The sequence below is a fragment of the Cuculus canorus genome, chromosome 5 (assembly GCF_017976375.1).
Source record: "Cuculus canorus isolate bCucCan1 chromosome 5, bCucCan1.pri, whole genome shotgun sequence".
In the NCBI taxonomy this organism is placed as follows: Eukaryota; Metazoa; Chordata; class Aves; order Cuculiformes; family Cuculidae; genus Cuculus; species Cuculus canorus.
The window spans coordinates 17,991,436-18,011,640 of NC_071405.1; the positions used below are offsets into that span (position 1 = coordinate 17,991,436).

At 44.2% G+C, this 20,205-nt stretch overlaps 1 protein-coding gene across 7 annotated transcripts in view; it reads left to right on the plus strand.

The window, feature by feature from the left end:
- Positions 1–1,197: 1,197 nt before the first annotated feature.
- ADCK1 (aarF domain containing kinase 1) overlaps positions 1,198–20,205 on the plus strand; it is a 122,299-nt gene continuing 103,291 nt past the window's right edge. For 4 of the 7 annotated variants that reach the window (XR_008450019.1, XR_008450018.1, XM_054067800.1 and 1 more), the window contains exons 1-4: positions 1,206–1,233; positions 1,858–1,910; positions 3,821–3,958; positions 8,317–8,400. Coding sequence is in view for 5 of the 7 variants with exons in the window: in XM_054067800.1 (XP_053923775.1) it covers positions 3,833–3,958; positions 8,317–8,400 (210 nt within the window). In the remaining 2 variants the exon portion in view is untranslated. Of the gene's footprint in view, positions 1,234–1,283; positions 1,752–1,857; positions 1,911–3,820; positions 3,959–4,621; positions 4,816–8,316; positions 8,401–20,205 lie in introns of those variants that run through there. The other 3 variants (XM_054067801.1, XM_054067802.1, XM_054067803.1) reach the window with 3 other exon arrangements.

Below are 20,205 nucleotides of genomic sequence, written 5' to 3' on the forward strand. Positions count from 1 at the left end.
TTACCATTACAGCAATTTTAATGAGGGCTTGGATGGAAATCCTGGCCATCCTGGAAGAGAGGCTAGTCATCAGCATCTTTCCTTGAGCACAATGTCCTGGTTTATCTCCCTCTTCTAGAAAGACCTTTTGCTTCATTCTCTTGAGTGTTTCTAGATTGCTTTTTGCCCTGTCTGTACCTTTTTGGGTGCAACTGTATCGCTGCAAATGTGAATGGAAGCACAGTGTGGTGATGCTTTCCTGCATTTGTTTCAGTGTTTCCTGAATCCTGTTGAAAACTTTAATGCTCAAATTATTATTAAGAACTTTTCCCTCTCATTCTGGTTTTGATCTCTGGCATCCTTTTAACATATTAAGGATTAATTGTGGTAGCCACATCCTTAAGTCTGTCCCAGATACTTACAATTTTCCACTCTGTGTTCCCTGGTGCTGTTGAATTGCAGGTTCTCTTTATCAGAAAGATACTGGTGTGAGAATAATGTTCAGTTTTCTTCTTTTCACAATAGGAGAAAAGTTCAACCAGAAACGCTGGTATCAAGTGGGTGACTATCAAAGTAGGTGTTTGCTCCGGGGAATAGTAATCTCTTGCAATATTTATGAGGTAACATTTTTTCATTCTCTGCTTTGTTCTTTCTCTCTTTTATCATAATCTTTATTGCAAGAAGACTTTAGTAAAGAGATTGGTTTTGCATTGAACCCTGAGTAGTATAAAATTTATTATCATTTTCATTTCCTAGAATAAGGACCTAAAGGTTAGCTGCAGAGAAAGCTTTTTTTTTTCCCATTCTGCAATTATTTTCCTTGTTGCCAACAGCTCTTTTATTCTCGATGAACACAATTGTTGTACTGGATCATTCTCTTGGATGGAGAACAGCAGTTCCTGAGATATTTATCTCAGGCACATCTCTTTGGCCTTTGGAATTACACCCTTAAATATAAATTGGTATTAGGCAGCCATGTGTGCATGCCACTGAATGACAAAAGCTAAGTATAGCTGCATAGTTTATGCTATCAATATACAGTGCCTGAAAATCTGAACGCATGACACACAAAAATGTGTAGATGTTATGATTTTAGAACTAAAATGTAGGATTAGCGTGAATAATAACTTTTAGCTGCCTGTGCCCAGCGGCGGCACCTGAAGACTACATGTCCCAGCATGCCGCGCGGGCAGGGCCGTACCATGTGCGAGCCGCGGGGGGGGAAGGAGCAGGCAGCTGGGCGCCGGCGAAGCAGTAAGTGCGGCCTCGGGGCCAGCGGGGGCGGCTCGCGGGGCCGGGGCTGAAGGAGAGTCCGCCGCAGCCGCCGGCGGCCTCCTCGCGTCCTTGGCGGGGGCACCGCGGCGCCCGGGCTGCGGGGAGCGGCTGAGGCGAGGCCGGGGCGGCTCTGCCCCCTGCGAGTCCCGGGAAGGCGGCGGGAGGCGATGAATTACTGCAGGCCGGCATCGGGAGAGGCGGAGGCACCGCTGGGGTGTTGCGACAGCGGATGCAGTTGGAAAGGGCTCCTGAGCAGCGCCATATGCAAAACTTTGAAGTAAACTGCTCAGGGAAGCTGTGGCTGCCCCGTCCCTGCAGGTGTCCAAGGCCAGGCTGGATGGGCAGCTGCTCTGTGGGAGGTGTCCCTGCCCAGGGCAGGGGGTTGGAATTAAATGATCTTCAAGGTCCCTTCCAACCCAAACCATCCTAAGATTCTACTATTGATTTGTGACAGCGCCCCTTTCATGGCAGCGGGGTTAATTATTCCCTTCTTACTGGTACGATGTGTTAAGCATAAAAGCAGGAGCTATGTTGCTGCAGAGCTCAGCTGCTTTGCCTGTTTATTTGCTATCTAAGTTCCTGCCTTTTGTTTCTGATGTACAGCTGGCGGGTATGGCAATACGTGTGATGTCATGAACTACAGATTATAGCTTCAGGTAGGAATAAACTGCAAGAACAGATGGACTTGCATCCTGCTTTCAAGCAAATGTTCTTTTAGTAATAAAGAAGGTGAAGGAAAAAATAATGGAAAAAACTGCATATTTTCTGTGTTAAAAAAAAGGTCACTGTTTGCACTTTTCACTTTCCAGTAAACAAAATCTTACAAAAATGTACAAGGAGCAGAAATGGTTTAATTAAAACACTTTGCAGAAAATGTTTTTTGAAGGTCACAGAGGATACAAGAGATTTCTGTACAAAAGAGGTCAGTCCTCCAGGAAGACGCCTCAACATTTCGGTGAAGCAGGGAGAGGAGGGCAGCCTTTTTTTTTTTTGGGAAGCACATGTTCATTTGGCTGCTGTCAAGAGGACAGATGTATTTTTTCTTGAGTTTGATTGTAGGTTTGGAGGACTCCTGAGCCAGCTACCCATTCTGACAGGGGAAACAGCTGGGGTGCTGCATGCAGCTCTGACTGGCACTGGCAGAATCTTGGCTTTTCCGCCTTGAAGTTACCTGGGGCTTGTAAAATAAATAAAAGGAAATAATGAAGTTTAGCTAAGGTTTGTGTACAGAGGTCTCTTGTGTTATATTGGACTATGTTGCTGATACTGTTTTTGTGAACTGTTTTTGAAATCCTTGACCTGTGTCACTGCATGTATTTTTTGGTTACAAGGCTTCCGAGACAAAAGGCATGAACCAGACTGACCCTCTGGAAGGTTCCGAGTGAAAAGTAGGAAAGTTTCTTGATCAGATCTAAGAGTGGGAGTGTTAGTGGGCTTCATCTTGATAAAGTAAAAACCTGCATTCTGTTAAGGGTGCTCTTGAATACTTGCAGAGTAGGTGAACTATGCCTCTTGATACACAGTGTAAGCAGAAAGAATGGCTGATCATATTTTCTATCGAATACCAGCCAAGGGAAAGGGCAGAAACATGTACCTGATTTTGATTTGTAATTTTTTTCCAAGTCTGAATCCTCTAAAGTGAAATAAGGAATCATAATACATACATCACATATAATGAATTAAATGTTTACACTGCTTTATATTCTATGAGCAATGAATGCAGGGCTTCAAAGGACGTAGTGTCAGAAATGCGTTTGTTCCCTACCTTTGTCTTCCAGAGAAAAAGTGAGTGAGGAGAGCAGTGTCTCACTGCAGGCCTGTGCTGGACCTGTGACAGAGCCAGGATTGAGCTGTTGATTCCTGCAAATGTTTGCTCTGCCAGTGCAGTCTCTGCCTGGCTCTTGAATGTGATGGTGATGATGTGAAAACAAGTCCCTCTGATCAGGTCCCCCAGCCGCGTTGTATGTGGCTGCCACTGGCTGCTGGAGTTGCATGCAGCTTCTAAGGATGCACCACCTCTTCTTGCACCACTCAGCAGCAGTCAGGCATTTTCACAACTGGCCTTGCAGAGTTTCCAATAATTTTTGAGTGCTCTTAACGTCACAAGAACTCTTTTTACACCCTGTTTCTTTACATCTTCTGTTATCCCCTTGCAATCTGCCTGTGCTGTGATATCTTCAAAACATTTGCAGTGACAAAGTGGCCTGTTGTTGTGATCAGAATTGACTTTTGGTGAGCACGTGCTCCCTTGTCTCTGTCCACCTGTTGTTTCTCCTTGTAGACCATGTAGACTCCTTTTGACCATGAGCAAATATTTTGTTGTATATACATGAGGTCTAGCACAGTGAGTTACTTCTGGGTTTGTGGCCCATGTTCACCACTCAGTTAGAAATAACAATGAAGCCAGAGCTTGCATTTGGTTGCTGCATGGCTGCTCTTGGCTGAGCGCAGTGCTAGCAATGCAAAGGAGCAATTAGAACTTGGATTGTCAGGTCCCTTGGAGCTGTAAGTGTGGGAGCACTATGTCTGTGTCAGATGTTACAGTTGCTCTTTTGTGTCTTGGCAGGGTTCATCGGTCATGGCACGAAGGGCCTTGAAACTTGCCTCCTTGGTGGCAGCCACTTCTGGTATATATCTGTATGGCAACAAATTCCTGGATCCCAATGATTTTGGAGTTGTTCGAGTGGGCCGAGCCATTGCCACAGTAAGTTTTGTCCTAGTAATGCCCAGGAAGATCGCTAGGTGGGTAAGGGAATTGGAGTTCGCAAGAACTTGGGATTTCCTGCATTCTCTCTCTGCATTTCCAGTTGGCAGCTGGCTCCTGAAGTCAGAAGGTCAATATGGAGGTCTTCAAGTTATGGACATAGTAGAAAAGAGGTGAAAGCATAGAAGGTGTAGAGCTGTCATTTGCACGTTTTGGAAATAATAAGCAGAGATACTGAGCTGCAGAGAACTTTCTTTGCTTCTGTGGATAGGGTGGGACTGTCAGAGCAAGGGCTCACTTTGGGCCTGTGTCTTCATCAGACGCCCTTCAAGGTCAGTCACCCAGGTCAGGTGTCCTGCGGCCTGTAACAGTGATCTAGTTCAAACCATCTTGTCTGCATATGCTATATTTGCATTGGAACATTTTGGTTTAGGAATCGTAGCAGTTGTATTGCTATGCTATGGAAGCCATTGCCCTGTCACCCTTAGTATGAGAGATTTGGGAAGAAGTGGGCAGATGTCTTGAGGATCATTCTCAAAGCAAGGATTAAGCGAAGATGGGACATGATGTACTGAGATTGGATTGATTACCATACTCACCTAAGAAATGCTACATCTGCCTAGCATTATCGCTATTTCACCTTTGTGTTGATCACCACTCCAGAAAACGTGAGAATGGAGACTGCCAGCCAACCAGGTTGCTGCCTTCTCCTTGAGGATATTCACTGATGAATCCATGAGCAGCCAGGAACAAAGAGAGCAGAGACTCTGGAGGGCGTATCAGTCTCCCTGTACCTCACTTGCATTATGTATCTGTCACTTCAGGCCACGATCTCCATCATTTACAGAACCCCAGTGGTAAGCAGCTGTCTGTCTGCATATTCTATGACTTTTAAGCACTTCATTAATGAGTTTTAGAGAGAGTCAGTTCCTGAGGGCAGATAGAATAAGAAACAAACTCTGTGGGTTGGCTCAGGTGCTGTGCTATTTAAATGTGCAGACTGCACCATGAACTGTTGTGAGAAATTAGTGTTTATTTCAAAAGCGTGAGGGCAGAAATACAAACTGTCCTTCTTAGCTAATAAGTGCTAAGCTTTGTGCTCTGTCCCTGTGTTGCCTGGTGACAGGGAGCAACTGTCTCAATTTTACTGCACAGGAAACTGAGGCATGGAAAAGGAATATAGTTCACTGTGGCTGGGGAGGAACCTGCTACCCAGGCTGCTTGAGTTCTACCCTTGAGTTCTGTCTGCTTGACCAACGTTTCTCAATCTGACTTGAAGACAGTGTTTTTTTGTGTCTGCTTAAGGCAAAAATAAGTAAGAATTTTGCAGTGATGAAGCTGCGCAGTTCGTCTGTGATTTGAGTGATTACTTTCCTGATTAATGGGAAGTAGGGGACAGGAGATTTTCTTTGCTTTAGACACTAGCAAATCTAAAGACGTGCTTGACTTTCACGTTGTCTGCCTTCAGAGAGGTCACAAATCATAGGCTGTAAAGCACTTCAGTGGCCCTGCTTTTAAATGCAGTAGAGGCTTCAGCACCCATAGCTGCAAGCAGTGACCACCAAAACCATGCTGCCAGTGTTCTGTAGGTGATGGCAGTGTGTGTTTATATCTCTGTGTTTGTATACTTTTCAACACGAATTTTCTGTCTCTTTTGAATTCTCTGTTTCCACTGCTATAGGACCGCATATGCTTAGCTTCTTCAGTCCTGCTGCACCAGTGACCTCTGCTTCCCCAGCTTGGGACCTTCTCTTTCTTGGAAAGGCTGAGGTCAGCTCTCATCTGAGCACTGGCAGCCTTGACTGCTCCCATTCCTTAGCCATAGATCGGGTGAAGCCGAAAGAGCAATTAGACATGTTCATTTCTAATAAGCCTAGCTTCTCAGGCTTGCTCTTTTTGTAGATGAAAGCTGAGACTCTGTAGCAAACAAGAGAATTTGGATGTTGGTGAGATGCGTATAGACCTGAAGTGTCTGTCCTTTAATTTAGTCTTGCCCAGGCTTCTTACCTGGGTGCTTGATTTGCTCATTGGACCATAGCCAGGCAAAACCAGGCTGTAATTAAGGAACAGTAATTCTTCAGAGCTAAGTTCAGCAGTAGCAGACACAAAAATTTAAGACAAATTGTGTCGTGATAAACAAACCAAAACACAACAAAGGCCTGGAGGGAAGAACACGTGGAGTTCAAGAAACCTGGCTTAGAGCTGCAGGGCTCTGGACAGATTTCAGCTGGGTTTGATTAGAAAGATTTGAGTCTGCTTGTATTTTAAGCATATGGGTTCAGTTGTCCTTTGCAGACTTTCTTAAGACAGTTGGTGAAGTGCGCCAGCAGAACATGTCTTCTTAAGCCTCAGTTTAGGGAGCTGGCTCTTGCTTACGTGTGAGTAGGCAGCTGTTCAGAGGGAACACTGTGCAATGACCTGATGAGATCTGAGGGTACCTCAGGAGTGGTTGAAGAATGTAGGTTGTTGAGAATCCATTGATACAAAGTGGAATCCCAAGTCTTTGTGACATATAACACTGGACTGGGTACAAGATGAGTTAAAGAAGTAATCTGGCATTTGTTAGGGAGTTTGTTGATCTTGGAGGTCACTTTATGTCTCTGAGATTCAGTCTTACACTGTAACATGAATGACAGCACTAATCTTGGATGAGAATGGAGTCAGTGGCCTAGACAGAATCACAGTTTAGACAGTTTCTGTTTTCTGGTAAAATTAGAAACACGGCAGAACAGTTGTGCTTTTGCTGTGTTTCTTTGAGGTTATCCCAGTTGTTTTGGGTATATAGTAGGAACATTCTGTGCAGTTGCTGAAATACATCTGACACACTAGCATGGATTTGGCAATGTCAGAGTTGCCTATCAGGATCATCATAATACTAATTTAGTGTTTAAGATTATGATGTAATTAGCAACCGCTTAATTAATTCCCTCTTCCTCTGTAATACAGGCCAATCTGTTAGCTGCTTCTTTTCAAGTTGGAGGTGATAATTACCCTTGTAAACCAGAGATAATATAAGAATCAACTCAAGCCTTCATGCAAGGCTGATTTGAACCTCCCTCCACTTCAAAGTTGTTCTTTGAGGTTAGGAAGATGCTTTGAAAATTTTTCTTCTGAATATGATGCTCTGTAGCTGTGCAGCTCCTGAGTTCACCAGGGGCAAAAGAACCTGAAAAGCTCAATTTCCGATCTGGAAAACAGGAAATGTGAGAAACCTAACCTTCACAGGGAAGGAGCGTGTCTGTCTGTAACTGATTGCCAGATTCATCCCTTCTTGGATGCATTTCTGAGCTTTTGACTGTTTCCCTGTTGTCAGTTCCAGCAACTTTATCTCTAAGTAGATTTGATCCTCTTGCCTCCCTGGCTTTCATGTTACATCAACTGTGCTTTATGGTTTTACTAGGTGTGTTTGTGGTGAAAGGAAGGGGTTAGTATCCTGTCCCAAAATGGGATGCTACTCCTTCAGTAGGGAGGTTTGAGGATATCTGTTTTTCAATCTGAGTCATCCAGGTGGTTCTTTATAGCAAGGATCTTGAAGTTCAAATGGCAGGTTAGCGTGCAGGTTCATCTAGGTATATATTCTCTTCTCTTCCCGCAAAGTAAACTTTATGAATGTTATCTGTATGTTTCTGTTCTGTTGTCTAACTGTGGAAAAAGAGGAACTTTAATTGTAGGATAAAATTGTGAAAATACCCAAGTCCATTTTCAGAAATCATTAAGGCACTTAGGAATCCAATTCCATTGTCTGTGGCTATGTCTAGCTAGTAGGCTTTAGCTGGATCCCCATATAGTTGTTTTGTAATTGGATATCTGAGGCTTTGGTCCTCTAGTCCTTTGCACAGCTGAATATCCACAAAAGTACTGCTGCTTGTGCTAGTTGGTGAGCTTGTCTTCAGCCACTCTGCTCCCTGCTGAACCATCTACCCAGAGGGAGCTCACTGGGCACCAGTGTGGTTTAGCAGGTTGGAGGTGTGAAGATGAAGTATGGGATAACTGGTGGGGCAAAACAGGGTCTTCATGGCCTTTGTTACAAGCAGCAGACCTTTTTGTGGAAGCTGACAGAGAATGACTGAGATGATGACAGTTCTTTTGAGCTTTCAAATGCAAGATAGTATAGAAGTACCAAGTGTTGGTTATTTTTAATACCTATGTGTCAATGAGCTCCCTGCACTGCCTTCTATAAGTGTTTATTGAAATTTAAATATTCTAATGTAATTTTTTATGAGTCTATTGCCATAAACTCCACTGTGGGGCCAAAACTTAGGAACCTAAGCCATGTACATTCTCCCTAACAGAAGTTTTTTTTATTGTAATCCAAGATAACTTCAGAGCTTGCTTAACATTTCTGGTTTCATTTGCAGACGGCAGTTATCACCTATGACTACCTCACCTCCCTTCGGAGCGTCCCATATGGATCAGAGGAGTATGACTTCCTCAAATCACAGGTAAGCGGTAGCATTGGACTGTGTTCCTCAGAAATTGTAAGGCAGGAGTGTGTTGCCAAAGCCTTTGCTGTAAAGAAAACGATCAAGCTGTCAGCTTAATGATTCAATATATCTTCTACCAAATTGGTAACAGCAGAAGCAAACTGTACTGCATATTACATAGGATTGCTGCAGGATCTGTGTCAACCAATGGAGAAGATCCCTCATCAAGAGTAGCCCTGTGCAACCAGTGCTCACTTATATCCATTAGAAATTCAAGTTCTCGGTGTGTGGGATGAGACATGTTTGGACTCTGTCACTGACCCTCTGCTGCCCAGACAGGTTGTGTGGAGATCTGCTGCTGGGAGGGGCCTGGCAGTGTTTTCTTAGCCTGCTGTAATGGCCATAACATGAAGCCTAAGGGATTTAAGGAAAAAGAGTATGTTGGAAGGGAAATAATAGGGATGAATCAGTCTTGCAAATCTCTGAAGATATCAGAATTGGGCAAAGTACATCTCATTGCAAAACACGTTGTCGTGTTTTGATATCACTAATTTACGTGAATAGAAAAAACATTTCTAGTGAGAAGTAAGATGTGCACTCGTACTGTTCCTCTCAGTCCTGTGCTGCACCTTCCATTACAGCCTACAGCCCTACAAAACCTTGAGCTGTAAGTGACACTGAGTTTTAATTCAGTGTGGATGGTGTATGTAGCCACAGTATTTCTGCTATTCCAGCTCAGGGCCTCTTTGGAGTGGGAAATACAGTTTGTGCTGAATTAGGGCAGTCTGCATAGTATATTTGAAGTAAGGTCTTTAACCTCATTTTTCTTTTTAGTGCATGTAGGATTTAGGCCACTGGTGTGGTTGTAATACATGGGGTGGTGCTCTCCAGGGACTTTCAGACTGCAGGCACACTAAAGCTGGGAACAGCAGTGGGCCAGGTGGAAATCAGTGACACTGGACTTCAGTGTGCATTAGTATTCCTCTGGCAAAAAATCCACATCATCATCAGTATGGTTGCAGACTATTTGGAACAGTTTGCAGAGAGGCTTTCTTGGGCTTGTTCTCATCCTCTTCTGTCTAGGGATGCTAAGCTCCTTTGCTGTAGCTCCTCATCTCAGGTGAGTGGCACTGATGCCCTGGCATAAACTGGAGGTAGGTGTGTTGGAGTCTGGAGCTTCACTTTCCATCTGCCCATGTCTCTGTCATGCGGCTTTGAAACCTGGTTTGCAGAAGGGCTGCTTGCAGGTTTTTTTGAGTGACATTTCATTTATGGAGTTATCAGTGCTGTGGACAGCTTGTCATTTGGCAGCAGTTTGCAGCAGTCCTTGCAAATTCCTGACCTTTTGCCGTGTCTCTCCATGGCTTCATTAACCTCTGTCATGCAGGTTTTGATGGTTTGTCAATTCTTGCCCCTGGCATCCAGAAAGGGCCTGGTTTTGCTGGTGCTGCACAGAGCTGTCCTCTCCCTGCTTGGCAGCCAAGACTGGCTGAGTCAGCCTCTGTGCCTGGAGCGGCAAGTGCAGCATGTCAGCATGGCACAAGAGGGCTATGTGGCATGGCCTTTGGCTGCGTGAAGAGGAATGAGCTGGGAGATAGAGAAGAGGAAGTAGGTGTAGGCTTAACATGAGTTAGCAAAACTCGTTGGGCTATGGAGGCCTGTCCTGCTGCTGGCAGGTGTACAGAGGGCCACCACTGGACAGTGACAGCCCTTGTGGATTCCTCAGCAGCATCCTTGTAGTGCTTCTGCTAGCAAAGCATCAGCTTGGCAGGGGAGATTTTTTAGGCCTGGCCGAGTGCACGCCAAATCCTGAACCTCAGTGCAGATCTAAGTGGGTAGCAAGAAAGTCTTCACCATCTTGCAGCTCTTTTAACACTGGGAGCTGTTTTTGTTGGTCTTGGACTAGCTCAGCTTTGAAGAAGTTACCCCATTGCAATTGGTACTAAAGGTTAGTCACTGAATAGGATCAAGAGGATGTGAATGCCTCTCCCAAGTAAGTGTTGTGTGTGAAGGATACTTATCCAATGTTGCTTCTACTTGCCTCTGTCCTGGTTAGATCTCTGCTACTCTCAGCTATTCGTTGTGCTCTGTTGGCTTTCTGTCTTTCAAGTGAGGACAGCTTAACCTCCTCTTCATATGCTGAGTTTGGAATTTTCTTTTAAGAAAGTGTATGAATTTGTTGCTGATTTTCAGCCTTACTTTTGGTGCTATGCTTAGAACAGAGATTCCGTGAGGCAGGGATTTGGTCAGACTGTGGATAGTGCCAGCAAGTATGGTTGTAACCACTCTGCCTCTGAATGTGGTGACGGGGTGCAGCTGCATTTGTGTCGTGGATGGGTTTGCAGCTGGGATTGGAAGATTTTTTCTGTGCATCGCCTCCTGGTACTCAGCGTATTGGTGGGTGCTACTCCAGTGCAAATGATAATGTTTAACTCACTCTCCACGGATTCCCAGTCAGCCATTAAACTGGTGCCTCTAAATTACCCACAGCTTCAGATGACAAATGGGAAGCCTCAGTGGCTGCACTAGTCCCGAGCCTGTTGGGGCCAAACAGGGACAGAGTCATTAGGAAACAATTAAATGCAAAGCAGATTAAGAAGGAAATGGGTTCCCCAGGGGCTTTTAGCAAGGTTCCCAGTTAGCTCCAAGGAATTATCTTCAATCTTACTCTATTTTTTCATCCCTCATGGGCTGCTTTTGATGCTAAATGCTCTCAGCCACTTAGTTCTTAGCAGTTTTTTATGGTCAGCAGATTGGGGGTGTATTTGCTACTCTCCATGCGGCATGAAGCAGTGGCTGGGAATTCATTTTGTGTCCCTGGGGTTGCTTTACCTCTCTCTGGTTCTCCTGTCAGCCAGCAGATACGAGAATCTGCCTTCCTGATGGCACTCACAGCTCTTAGCAGCAGTCAAGAGAAAAGATGCCTTACCTTTTCCATTTTTTGCTCTCCCTATAGCGGAGAGAAACCTGCTTAGGTGGTCAGACTTCATGTCTGTCCCAAAGGTTTCTTCATCTCACCACTGATGGCTGGATCGCATAGGTAGCTTTATCTTTCTCCTGAGTTATGGTTTCTTTTCTGGGGTGCCTGCCCTTTTCCTCTATATGAATATAATGCAAACGTATTGGTGTAGCCATGGTTAGCCCCAGGGCTGGATGTTTGTAGGTCTAGCATCAGGAGCATTAGGGGAGATAGGAGCTTTCTTCACTTCATGTCTGTTTCATTAAATTATTCTGGCCATCTTTGTACACATAAACTTGGGCATTTCTTCCCATTTTTTGCTCCTGCTTGTGCTGGGCCAGAGGAGGGAGAGCAGCCAGCTCAGTGCCATTTCTTTACCTATTGCTTTCTCAACCATTTTATTCTGTAGAGGACATTCTTCTGCCTCCTAGAGTGTTTGCCTCCTTGAGTGTTTGTCAGCCTGCTCGGTGACATTTCCAGTGTGCCTCTCCTCGTAGCATCTGGATGTCTTGGTTGACACTTTCTATATTGCTGGCATCAATTTCTGTTGATCGTGCTGTCAGTCAGGAGGTATCTGACAACATGCAGTTTGTTTAAGTGCGGGTATCAATGGGCTTCTGAGTTTTTGTCAGTGTACTAAGAGGATTGCAATGATTTGGTCATCTTGCAGATTTCCGCAATGGCGTCCATACTGGAAAATCTTGAGCAGGGCATTCGTTATCATTTTCCTATGTGAACCAAAAGGTTATTGCTGTGAAAGTGGATACAGGTATTTTTTTTATGGAGAGGAGGTAGGGAGGAGAGAGAATCTCTGGTCAAGGTGTCTCGTGAGACACTGAGAATCCATTCCTGAATTAACTTTGTTGGCTTCAGAATTGCTTTGTCAGGGAAAAGCCATTTGGGGAGGTTAATTAACTTTCCTCCTTTTGAGAGCAGGATGAGGATTTTCTCATTCAAACTCCTGGTTATTGGGCTGTCAGTATCTGGGCAAATATTTGGAAAGTGTAACCTTGTGCCATCTTTATGCAGAATAAGATTTCTTGCTCCTTGGAGGCTATTCCTGGCATTTGTTTTATTTGCTTCTCACGGTAGGGTGGGTCTTTTCAAAATGAGCTGTGTCTCACAGCGAAGTTGCCTGACTGAAGGATTGTGGAAGGAAAATGAGTTGGGTGTACATGTGCTTATGTTTTTCAAAAATAACCTACAGCTTCTGTATAGTTCAGACCAACAAAGTAGCCTGTGTCATTGGACTTCCCTTGTGATTCTGTAACATTGTGTGCCTTAACTAACAGGAAGTGACATCCTAAAATAGTTTCTTCATGATGGAGGTGGACTGCATCTGCAGAAAGAAATCCTCAGGAGCTCTCTATGGCTTTCCTACAAAAAGGCAGCTGTTGAGTGGGGACTGTGGGCTGTTCCACACCACAGCCGGTGAGAGCCATGGTGGCTCTCTTTGCCTGTGCTTCAACCTGTGGTGAACTGTGAGAAGAAGCAAATGGACTTCCCTATGACACACGGAATAACCGTTAGGTGGCAGTGACTTTCTGTCACCATGCTAAATGGCAACCAGCAATAGAGGGGTCAAGAGCTTCACAGCCCATCCCATCCACAGTTCCTGAGCTAATCACACTAGGTTGCCCTATTATGTGCTCCCCAGGATATCTCTTCATCTAAAAGAGGGCGTCATGGTTGATGCTAATGCAGACTAAAAAAGCTACTAGCAGGGCCAGCTGGTGGCTTGATGACTCTACATTTGAGCATCACTGTCCAGCAAACTTCCTTTCAACATATAAAGCATGAAGGCTTTGTACTGTAAACAAAAGCTGTAAAATAAATTTTATTGTAAAACACTTCCTTTTCCTTCTTCTGCTTTCTAGAGTGGTGTCAGCTGAACATTATGGCTGCAGCATCTCTGGGTTTTAATTTTGTAGCATTAGGAATGTCTATTTTTTTGAGTTCTGTGTGTGTAAAACAGGATGTTTCTCAGTCCTCTGCAGTGATTTATTCAGAGAAATGGGCCATCACACTGTGACATTTTTAGAGGAGGAAGAAGCAGAGAAGCGAGGGGAAAGAGGCAGTGCCTCATTTATTGCACTTTTCCTGGCTGTGCCCCCTTGTCCCTGAAATGCTTCACTCCAGGAGCATGACTGTGAGGTGTCAGGCACACCACTTACCTAAGTGGTCCTGCATCTATCTTGCACCTCCACAGCAGGAGTGAAACTGTGTGCCTTAGGAGCATTAAGCCTTCTCTCCTCCAGGTGGGGCTATCCCTTTTCATTTGAGTCCCTGAAGACCTCATTACTTTGCTTCCTTATGGCTACTGAAGAGGTAGGTAATAGGTAGAAGATTATCTGAAGAACATCTCAGCCAGTACAGTGAAGAAACTATTAAGAAGCTCTTGAAGGGTGTAGACTGCAAGGAGCCTGCACCACGAGGAGCGCTATAAAAAGAGCAAATGAAAAGTGAAGAAGTAATCTTGTTATATTTAGTGTTTGGACTACTCCTTGAGTCTTGATGTGAAATGAATCATAGAATCATAGAGTGGTTTGGGTTGGAAGGGACCTTAAAAATCATCCAGTTGGAATCCCCCTTGTAGTGGGCAGGGACATCTTCCACTAGATCAGTTTACTCAAAGCCTTATCCAGTCTGGCCTTTAGCACCTCCAGAGATGGGGCATCCATGACTTCTCTGGACAATCTGTTTCATTGCCTCTCCACCCTCACAGTAAAAAATTTCTCCCTAATATCTAATCTAAATTTACCCTCTTCTAGCTTAAAACTGTTATCACTACATTTCCTGATAAGGAGTTCATCCCCATATTTCCTGTAGGCCCCCTTTAAGTACTGGAAGGCTGCTGTAAGGTCTCCCTGGAGCCTTCTCTCCTTTAGGCTAACAAGGCCCAACTCTCTCAGCCTGTCCTTGTATGGGAGGTGCTCCAGCCCTCTGATCATCTTTGTGGCCTGATGAACACTCATCAGTGCAAAGTCAAGAGATATGGCAAGAGATGTTGTCCTCTCTGAAAGAGTTTATGGTTGATGTTTATTTGGATTTTCACCCTACGTGTGAGTGATGCAAATAGACATACACATAGGATTTCTCAGAGGGTTGAAGGCCTGTGTAAAGAGAGAAGGAGACAAAAAAAAGTGGGAATTTCTTAGGATGCCACTGTAAGTAACTTAAAGCTGGTCCCATTGACTTTGGGTGAAGTACTAAATAGGGATGCTTTCTTAATAAAGGACTGTGTAGCCTTGAACTTCTGGCTGGTTTATATGACTTAGTTTTTGGAAGCCACCTGAAAAATCAATAGAGCTGACAGATAACCAGTGCTTTACATATTTTGAAAATGGAAGACATCTGGCTTGAGAATTTAAATAATCTTATCTGAGACTAGGAAAATAGATACCTAAAAGATTCATTTGTGGACAGGGACACATCAGTACATGCAGTGGCAAACTGGGCATCTCAAACATTGTTTGGTTTGTCGAGTCCTTAATAAGACCCATATTGTGGATTCTTTTCCCCTTTCTGAGGTTACTGTAGTCAGCTTGCAGTGAAACACAGCTTGAAGGACCTCTAATTAGGATTACAGGGATGTAAAAACGGGAGTGAAGAGATTGGTGTGGCTTGCCAAAGATATTTCACATATCAGGCCAGGCTCGAATTTCAAAGCAGGACTGCATACTGGAGATTTGCTCTGCCAAACCAGTGACCTTATGGCATTCTCCCTAAAGTGTATCTGACAAAAGAATGTGCTAGAGGGTAGCACACAATTAGCTTACCTGTCAAGCCAGTGTCTTCATTTAGTCTGTTAGGTCAGTGTTGTGATGGGTGGTGTCTTGCAAATACTTCTCTGGAATTCTTGGCAACACTGAAGGCATCTTAGTGGGTTTCAGGCAAGCCCTTTTGCCTAGATGGAGGCCACCTTATTTGCGTACTTGAGGGGAAGTGTCTCTGAAGGGAACTCTGCCGTCTTCCTCCATCCGGTACCCCAGGGCCAGACAGGACTCTGCCGGGCTGAGGAAAAAAGGAATCTTATGTTTCTCTTTAGTTGGAACAATTGATCATTTAGTCTAGGAACAAAGCAAAATGTAAAATTCAGTGCCAGGTTTGGAACCTACTGTACTTTATTGACTAGGGTGTTCAAGTGCCCTCACTAGAAACCTGATGCGAGCACGTGTCTGCATTTTGTACATCTGGATGGGTGCATCTGTCTGCCTATAGACGTGTGCCCATGTGTTAGGATGTGAGTGCTTCTATTGAAATAACCGCTTCCAAGACAGAGTCAAAGGTTCAAAGATGACTTTGGAGGAATGAATCCAAGATGGTAATCACATTCACTGCTACTCTAGTTAAGTCTAATTTTAGTGCCATAGGATTGGTTTGAAGTTTCTTTTTTTTTTGTTGTTTTCTTTTTTTAACTTGAGAGTTCTGTCTCGATGGCTGCAGATTCTGCTGATGGTGCACCATTCAGAGTGGCTTGCTGCTCCTTCCTCTGCAGCAGCATCATCTTGGCAGGTCTGACACCAGTAACAACTTGTTTTTGTCAGTGTACTGAGCTGATGTGACTTGGAAGGGGCCCACAGGGAACAGATAAACATAGTGACAAAGGTCATCTTTATACAGCCTCGACTCTGTTCCTAGCTCTGCTTTAACAATGAATTCGCATGTGAGCCTGCACATACACACGCATGCACAGTGCTTTATGAAATACTTCTTGCCAAGCCTAGATCCATTTACTGTCTTGCCAGCTTTGCTGAATTTACAGTTAAATTCACTGAAAAGGCCACCAGCAGATTTGCTTTTAAAAAAAACCCCGAAACAAAATCCCACCCCATCTCCTAAAATGTCTTTCCTGCCCCTGCAGTCTCTGAAAATGTACTCTTTCTGAGTTGCCTGTGAACTTTGTAACTGTGCAGTATGTTTGTTATTGAAGGGTTGCTCTGAACACAAGTTGGTTTTTGCATGATTGCTAAAGGGCAGCAGACTTTACACTCCCATGTGTTTATTGTAGGCTGTCCTGTCAAGAGAAGTAGGGAAGATACAGTTTCCTCCCTCAGGCCCTTTCCTTTGCTTTCACAGTCAGGCAGCACAGCTGGGCATATCCAGAGCCCGGTAGGAGCTGTTTCATCTCTGAAATGCTTTGGTATTGCCTCTTCTGTCTCCCCGTTTCCTCTCCAGGACAGCTTCCCTGCTTCTATATCTTGCAGTAAGTTGAAGTTTTGCTGTGGCAGTCTGAATTGCGAATTATTCACTACCAATATAAAGAGTGGTGATCCTTGACTGGGGAACATTGTTATAATGAAATGATGGCTTCTGCGTGGTGGGGAGTGAGAAACAGCAAGGCTGTTAGCTGGAACTGTGCTTTTCTTGCTCTAGTTCGTGCTTGTACTGGGCCGTGTGCTTGAAGACAAGAGGTGTCTGCAACCTGATGCATGTGGAGGGCCCCAAAGGCTAGGGACTGAGTGTGTAACAGGAGTGAGAATGATGTTTCTAAACCTATATTTGTAATTTAGGGTAGCAAGTGCTTGGTAACATGGCTCAGGACTGAGCGAAATGCAGGCAGAAGCAGCTTCACATATGCACCAATCCTGGTATATCCCCACCTGCCTGCATGCAGTTTCCCATGCTAGCCCTGCACAGCTGACCTCTCTGTTCACTTGCGCTGCTATCCTGTACTGGGCCTGAATCAGCTTCCTGGTCTGCCAGCGCCAGCTCTGCCCTTGCCTCTCCCCACTGATACCTCAGCCTGGGCTGCCGCTTCCTTGGCCCTTGCCATGCTGTTATCAGATTTGATTCAGACTGACTCTACCAGGTCTTAAATTGATTTGCCACAATCTTAGTTTTCTGAGAAAACTGAGACCTACGTACTGGTGGATTTGTTGCCAGCTCCAGGCAGGACAGCTCTTCAGGCTGCAGCTTTGCACAACTGTGTCCATGGCAGCTGAGCCAGCAGGTTTCTCCTTCCCAGTCCCCTTCTGGAGTAGGATTCCCAGCATGAATCCAGGACAACTCTCCATGGGATAACTCTCAGTGGGCACAAGTCTACGTGAGTACAACTCTATGCGGGACACCTCTAACCCTCATACTAACTCTAATGGCTTCCTATGGAGAGTTGTCCCCATGGAGAGTTGTCCTGCGGAGAGATGAGCTCCATACTGTGTGTGCCTTAGTTTTGTTCCTGGAAATCTCACCCAAGAAACAGTCAGGTATCAGGTTCCATAACGTGCTGAAATCCGATAAGCTCACAGCCCAAGGAATTCTTCCGTTTACAAACTGCCTAGAAACTCATTATATTTCGTATTGGTATTGAAAGACTGTTGTAGGCATGTGGTTTTTATTTGAAAGATACTGTATTTAAAAAAAGGAGCAGCAAAGAAGTCAAGCTCTGTCTTTTTGCAAAATCTTTGAAATGATGGGACGTATATGTTGCTGATGAAGGAAGGTTCCTTTAAATATTTTAAAAAAGTGTCCACTGCTTGTAATTGTTGAAGATACATGTAATAAATTAAAGAAGCAGCAAAGTATAGGTAAGACTGCTTCCCCACACAACCCCCGTCCCCGTGACAGGTGCCCCTCCTTTCTCCTGCATCACTCAACAAATTTCATCTCAAGAGGGGAAATGAATTCTCAATTTCAACATGCCAAGTAATTAACCGCACTGTAATTCTAATGTGCAGTGCTGTCACCCACCATCGGGTGGGAGTGGAAAAGGCACTGCATTTTGTTGATAGTTGAACATTTGTTTTCCTCATCATTTTGACACCAGAGGTAATTGCCATTCCTGAAATATTCTCTCGCTACTGTTACAAAGCAACTGTTAGGGACAAATTAATTATGAAGAATCTCGTTATGACAGATTAATAAGCCAACAGAGGAGATTTCTTTTTCTTGTTTCAGGCAACTGAATAGTAAAATCTAACAGCTCCCATCTAACTGCTAGAAACATGTACTTCTCTGTAAGCCAACACAAATTTTGTTTGCGATGGGGGATTTGCAAAACTAGGACTTGAGTATAGAGTGGGTTTCCAAGCTTGCTTTTATTGAACTTTTGGTTTCCCAATATCATGTGCCAAAATGAGCTTGACTGGTCATTGCCATATGGAGGGGAGGTCTTCATGGTTGATGTTGGACCAATGTCTTCTGTCTGGGTCATGGTTGAGCAGCATCATGAAGGCTTGGAAGTGAGGAATGCTGGACTTGCATTCAGATTTGATGGATTTTACAAGACATAAAGGCGTTATCCAGACTGCTTTATGGCCACTAAGGGTTCCCTGTGTCAGGGACATCAGATCTGTTGTGCTGGCCAAGTTCCAAGTGGCCAGTGATGTTCTGTGTGCCTGTGTCCCCCTGGAAGCTGCAGACTACCTACCCCAAATTATCCTTGTGGCATGGTCTCTGGGGACTGTTGTGATGTGGCCTGCCTTCCTGTAGTGGAAGTGACTGAGATACCCTGCCTCCGTGAAATTGAATTGTTCTGTCAAAGCCTGGGGGAGAAAGAGTTTGAAATATCTGGATTGCTTATGGCTGTGTTTAGAAGCTCACCCAAGTTATGTGTAGTCAGGATAGCAATTTATGTAGACTTGGTAATTGTGCTTTCAAAGAGGTAATTAGATATGTATCTCCCAGTTGACTGGCTACTATGGGATGCTATTGAATCCAAGTGCTGATGAGCACACAGTTAAAAAGGAGTCTATTTTAGGCTCCAGAATAGGCATAATCTAGAATAAATAAGCTGCCTGGAGGAGGCCTATTCACATTCTCAGCTTTACCTTCTTTGAAATCTCACTCAAGTTTATCAGGCAGATGTTTAAACAGAGTTTATCACCTTCAGTCAAGTGCTTGTATGTACAGCACTCTGTCTTTGCCCAGGAAAGGAACACATCCTCTGTGGTAATCAATGCACAACGCTCTTTCATGCCATCATCTTTTTAATGAGAGAACAGTGAAGCTCCACTCTTTTACAGAGACCAACCAAGACCACATTTATCCTGTTTCTCATCTTCCCCTGGCTGTGGACATCAACTCTCTGTTTCACAGTGACTTCATCCTTCTTTGTGGAATTTCTGTATCTCTGTGCAAAATATAAATGCTTTAATGAAATAATTATATGACGCTAGAAGTCGTAGATAGCATTTACTAGTATCTGATTTGTTTTCATTGCTTTGCTTCACACCCATCTTCTGTAGTGCTGATTCTCTATGGTCCTTTTTGGCATGCAAATTTTGTCTGTGAGACTATCCACAATAATTGTATTTTGCCAGCAAGGACTAGTTCTTTGGGGGATCTTTGTCAATCTTATTTTTCTGTAAGGTTTTGTACAGATTGCCTTTGTGATAGGCCTTCTGTCTCAAGTTCACTTTTTACCTTCTAGTCAACATTAGAAATTGGCTGTCTTTGACTGGTCTGTTGATGGAGAGTTTCTCTTGCCTATTATATCCACTGCAGTGTCATATTTGTTTCCTCTTGTCCAGTGTTAGCGTCTTACACCAGGTTCTCCCCCTCTTGATGAAACCTTGGCTTTTGCTCAAGTGAGATTGAAACTGAAACCTCTGGATTCCTAGATGGTGCTTTCTTTTTTAAATGGTGGCAAGCACTGCCCAATTTGCATTTTTTCCTCAAAGAATTAGTAAGTTGGTAGTGATGGACCAGGCTTTTCTTACGCTGCCCCTTGGAGTAGCTGCACAGGTGATCTGTGGTAGTTAGCATCTCATATATCAAGAAAAAAAAAACATCTTAGATTTCTACTTGATAAAGCCCACTTCCTGCTATTTGTAGTTGCTTCTCTGGAAGGGTAGGGGATAAAAGTAGGGATATTCCTCCACAGGCAATAGAGCAGGAATCTATTTTATAATTTCCTAGGCTGA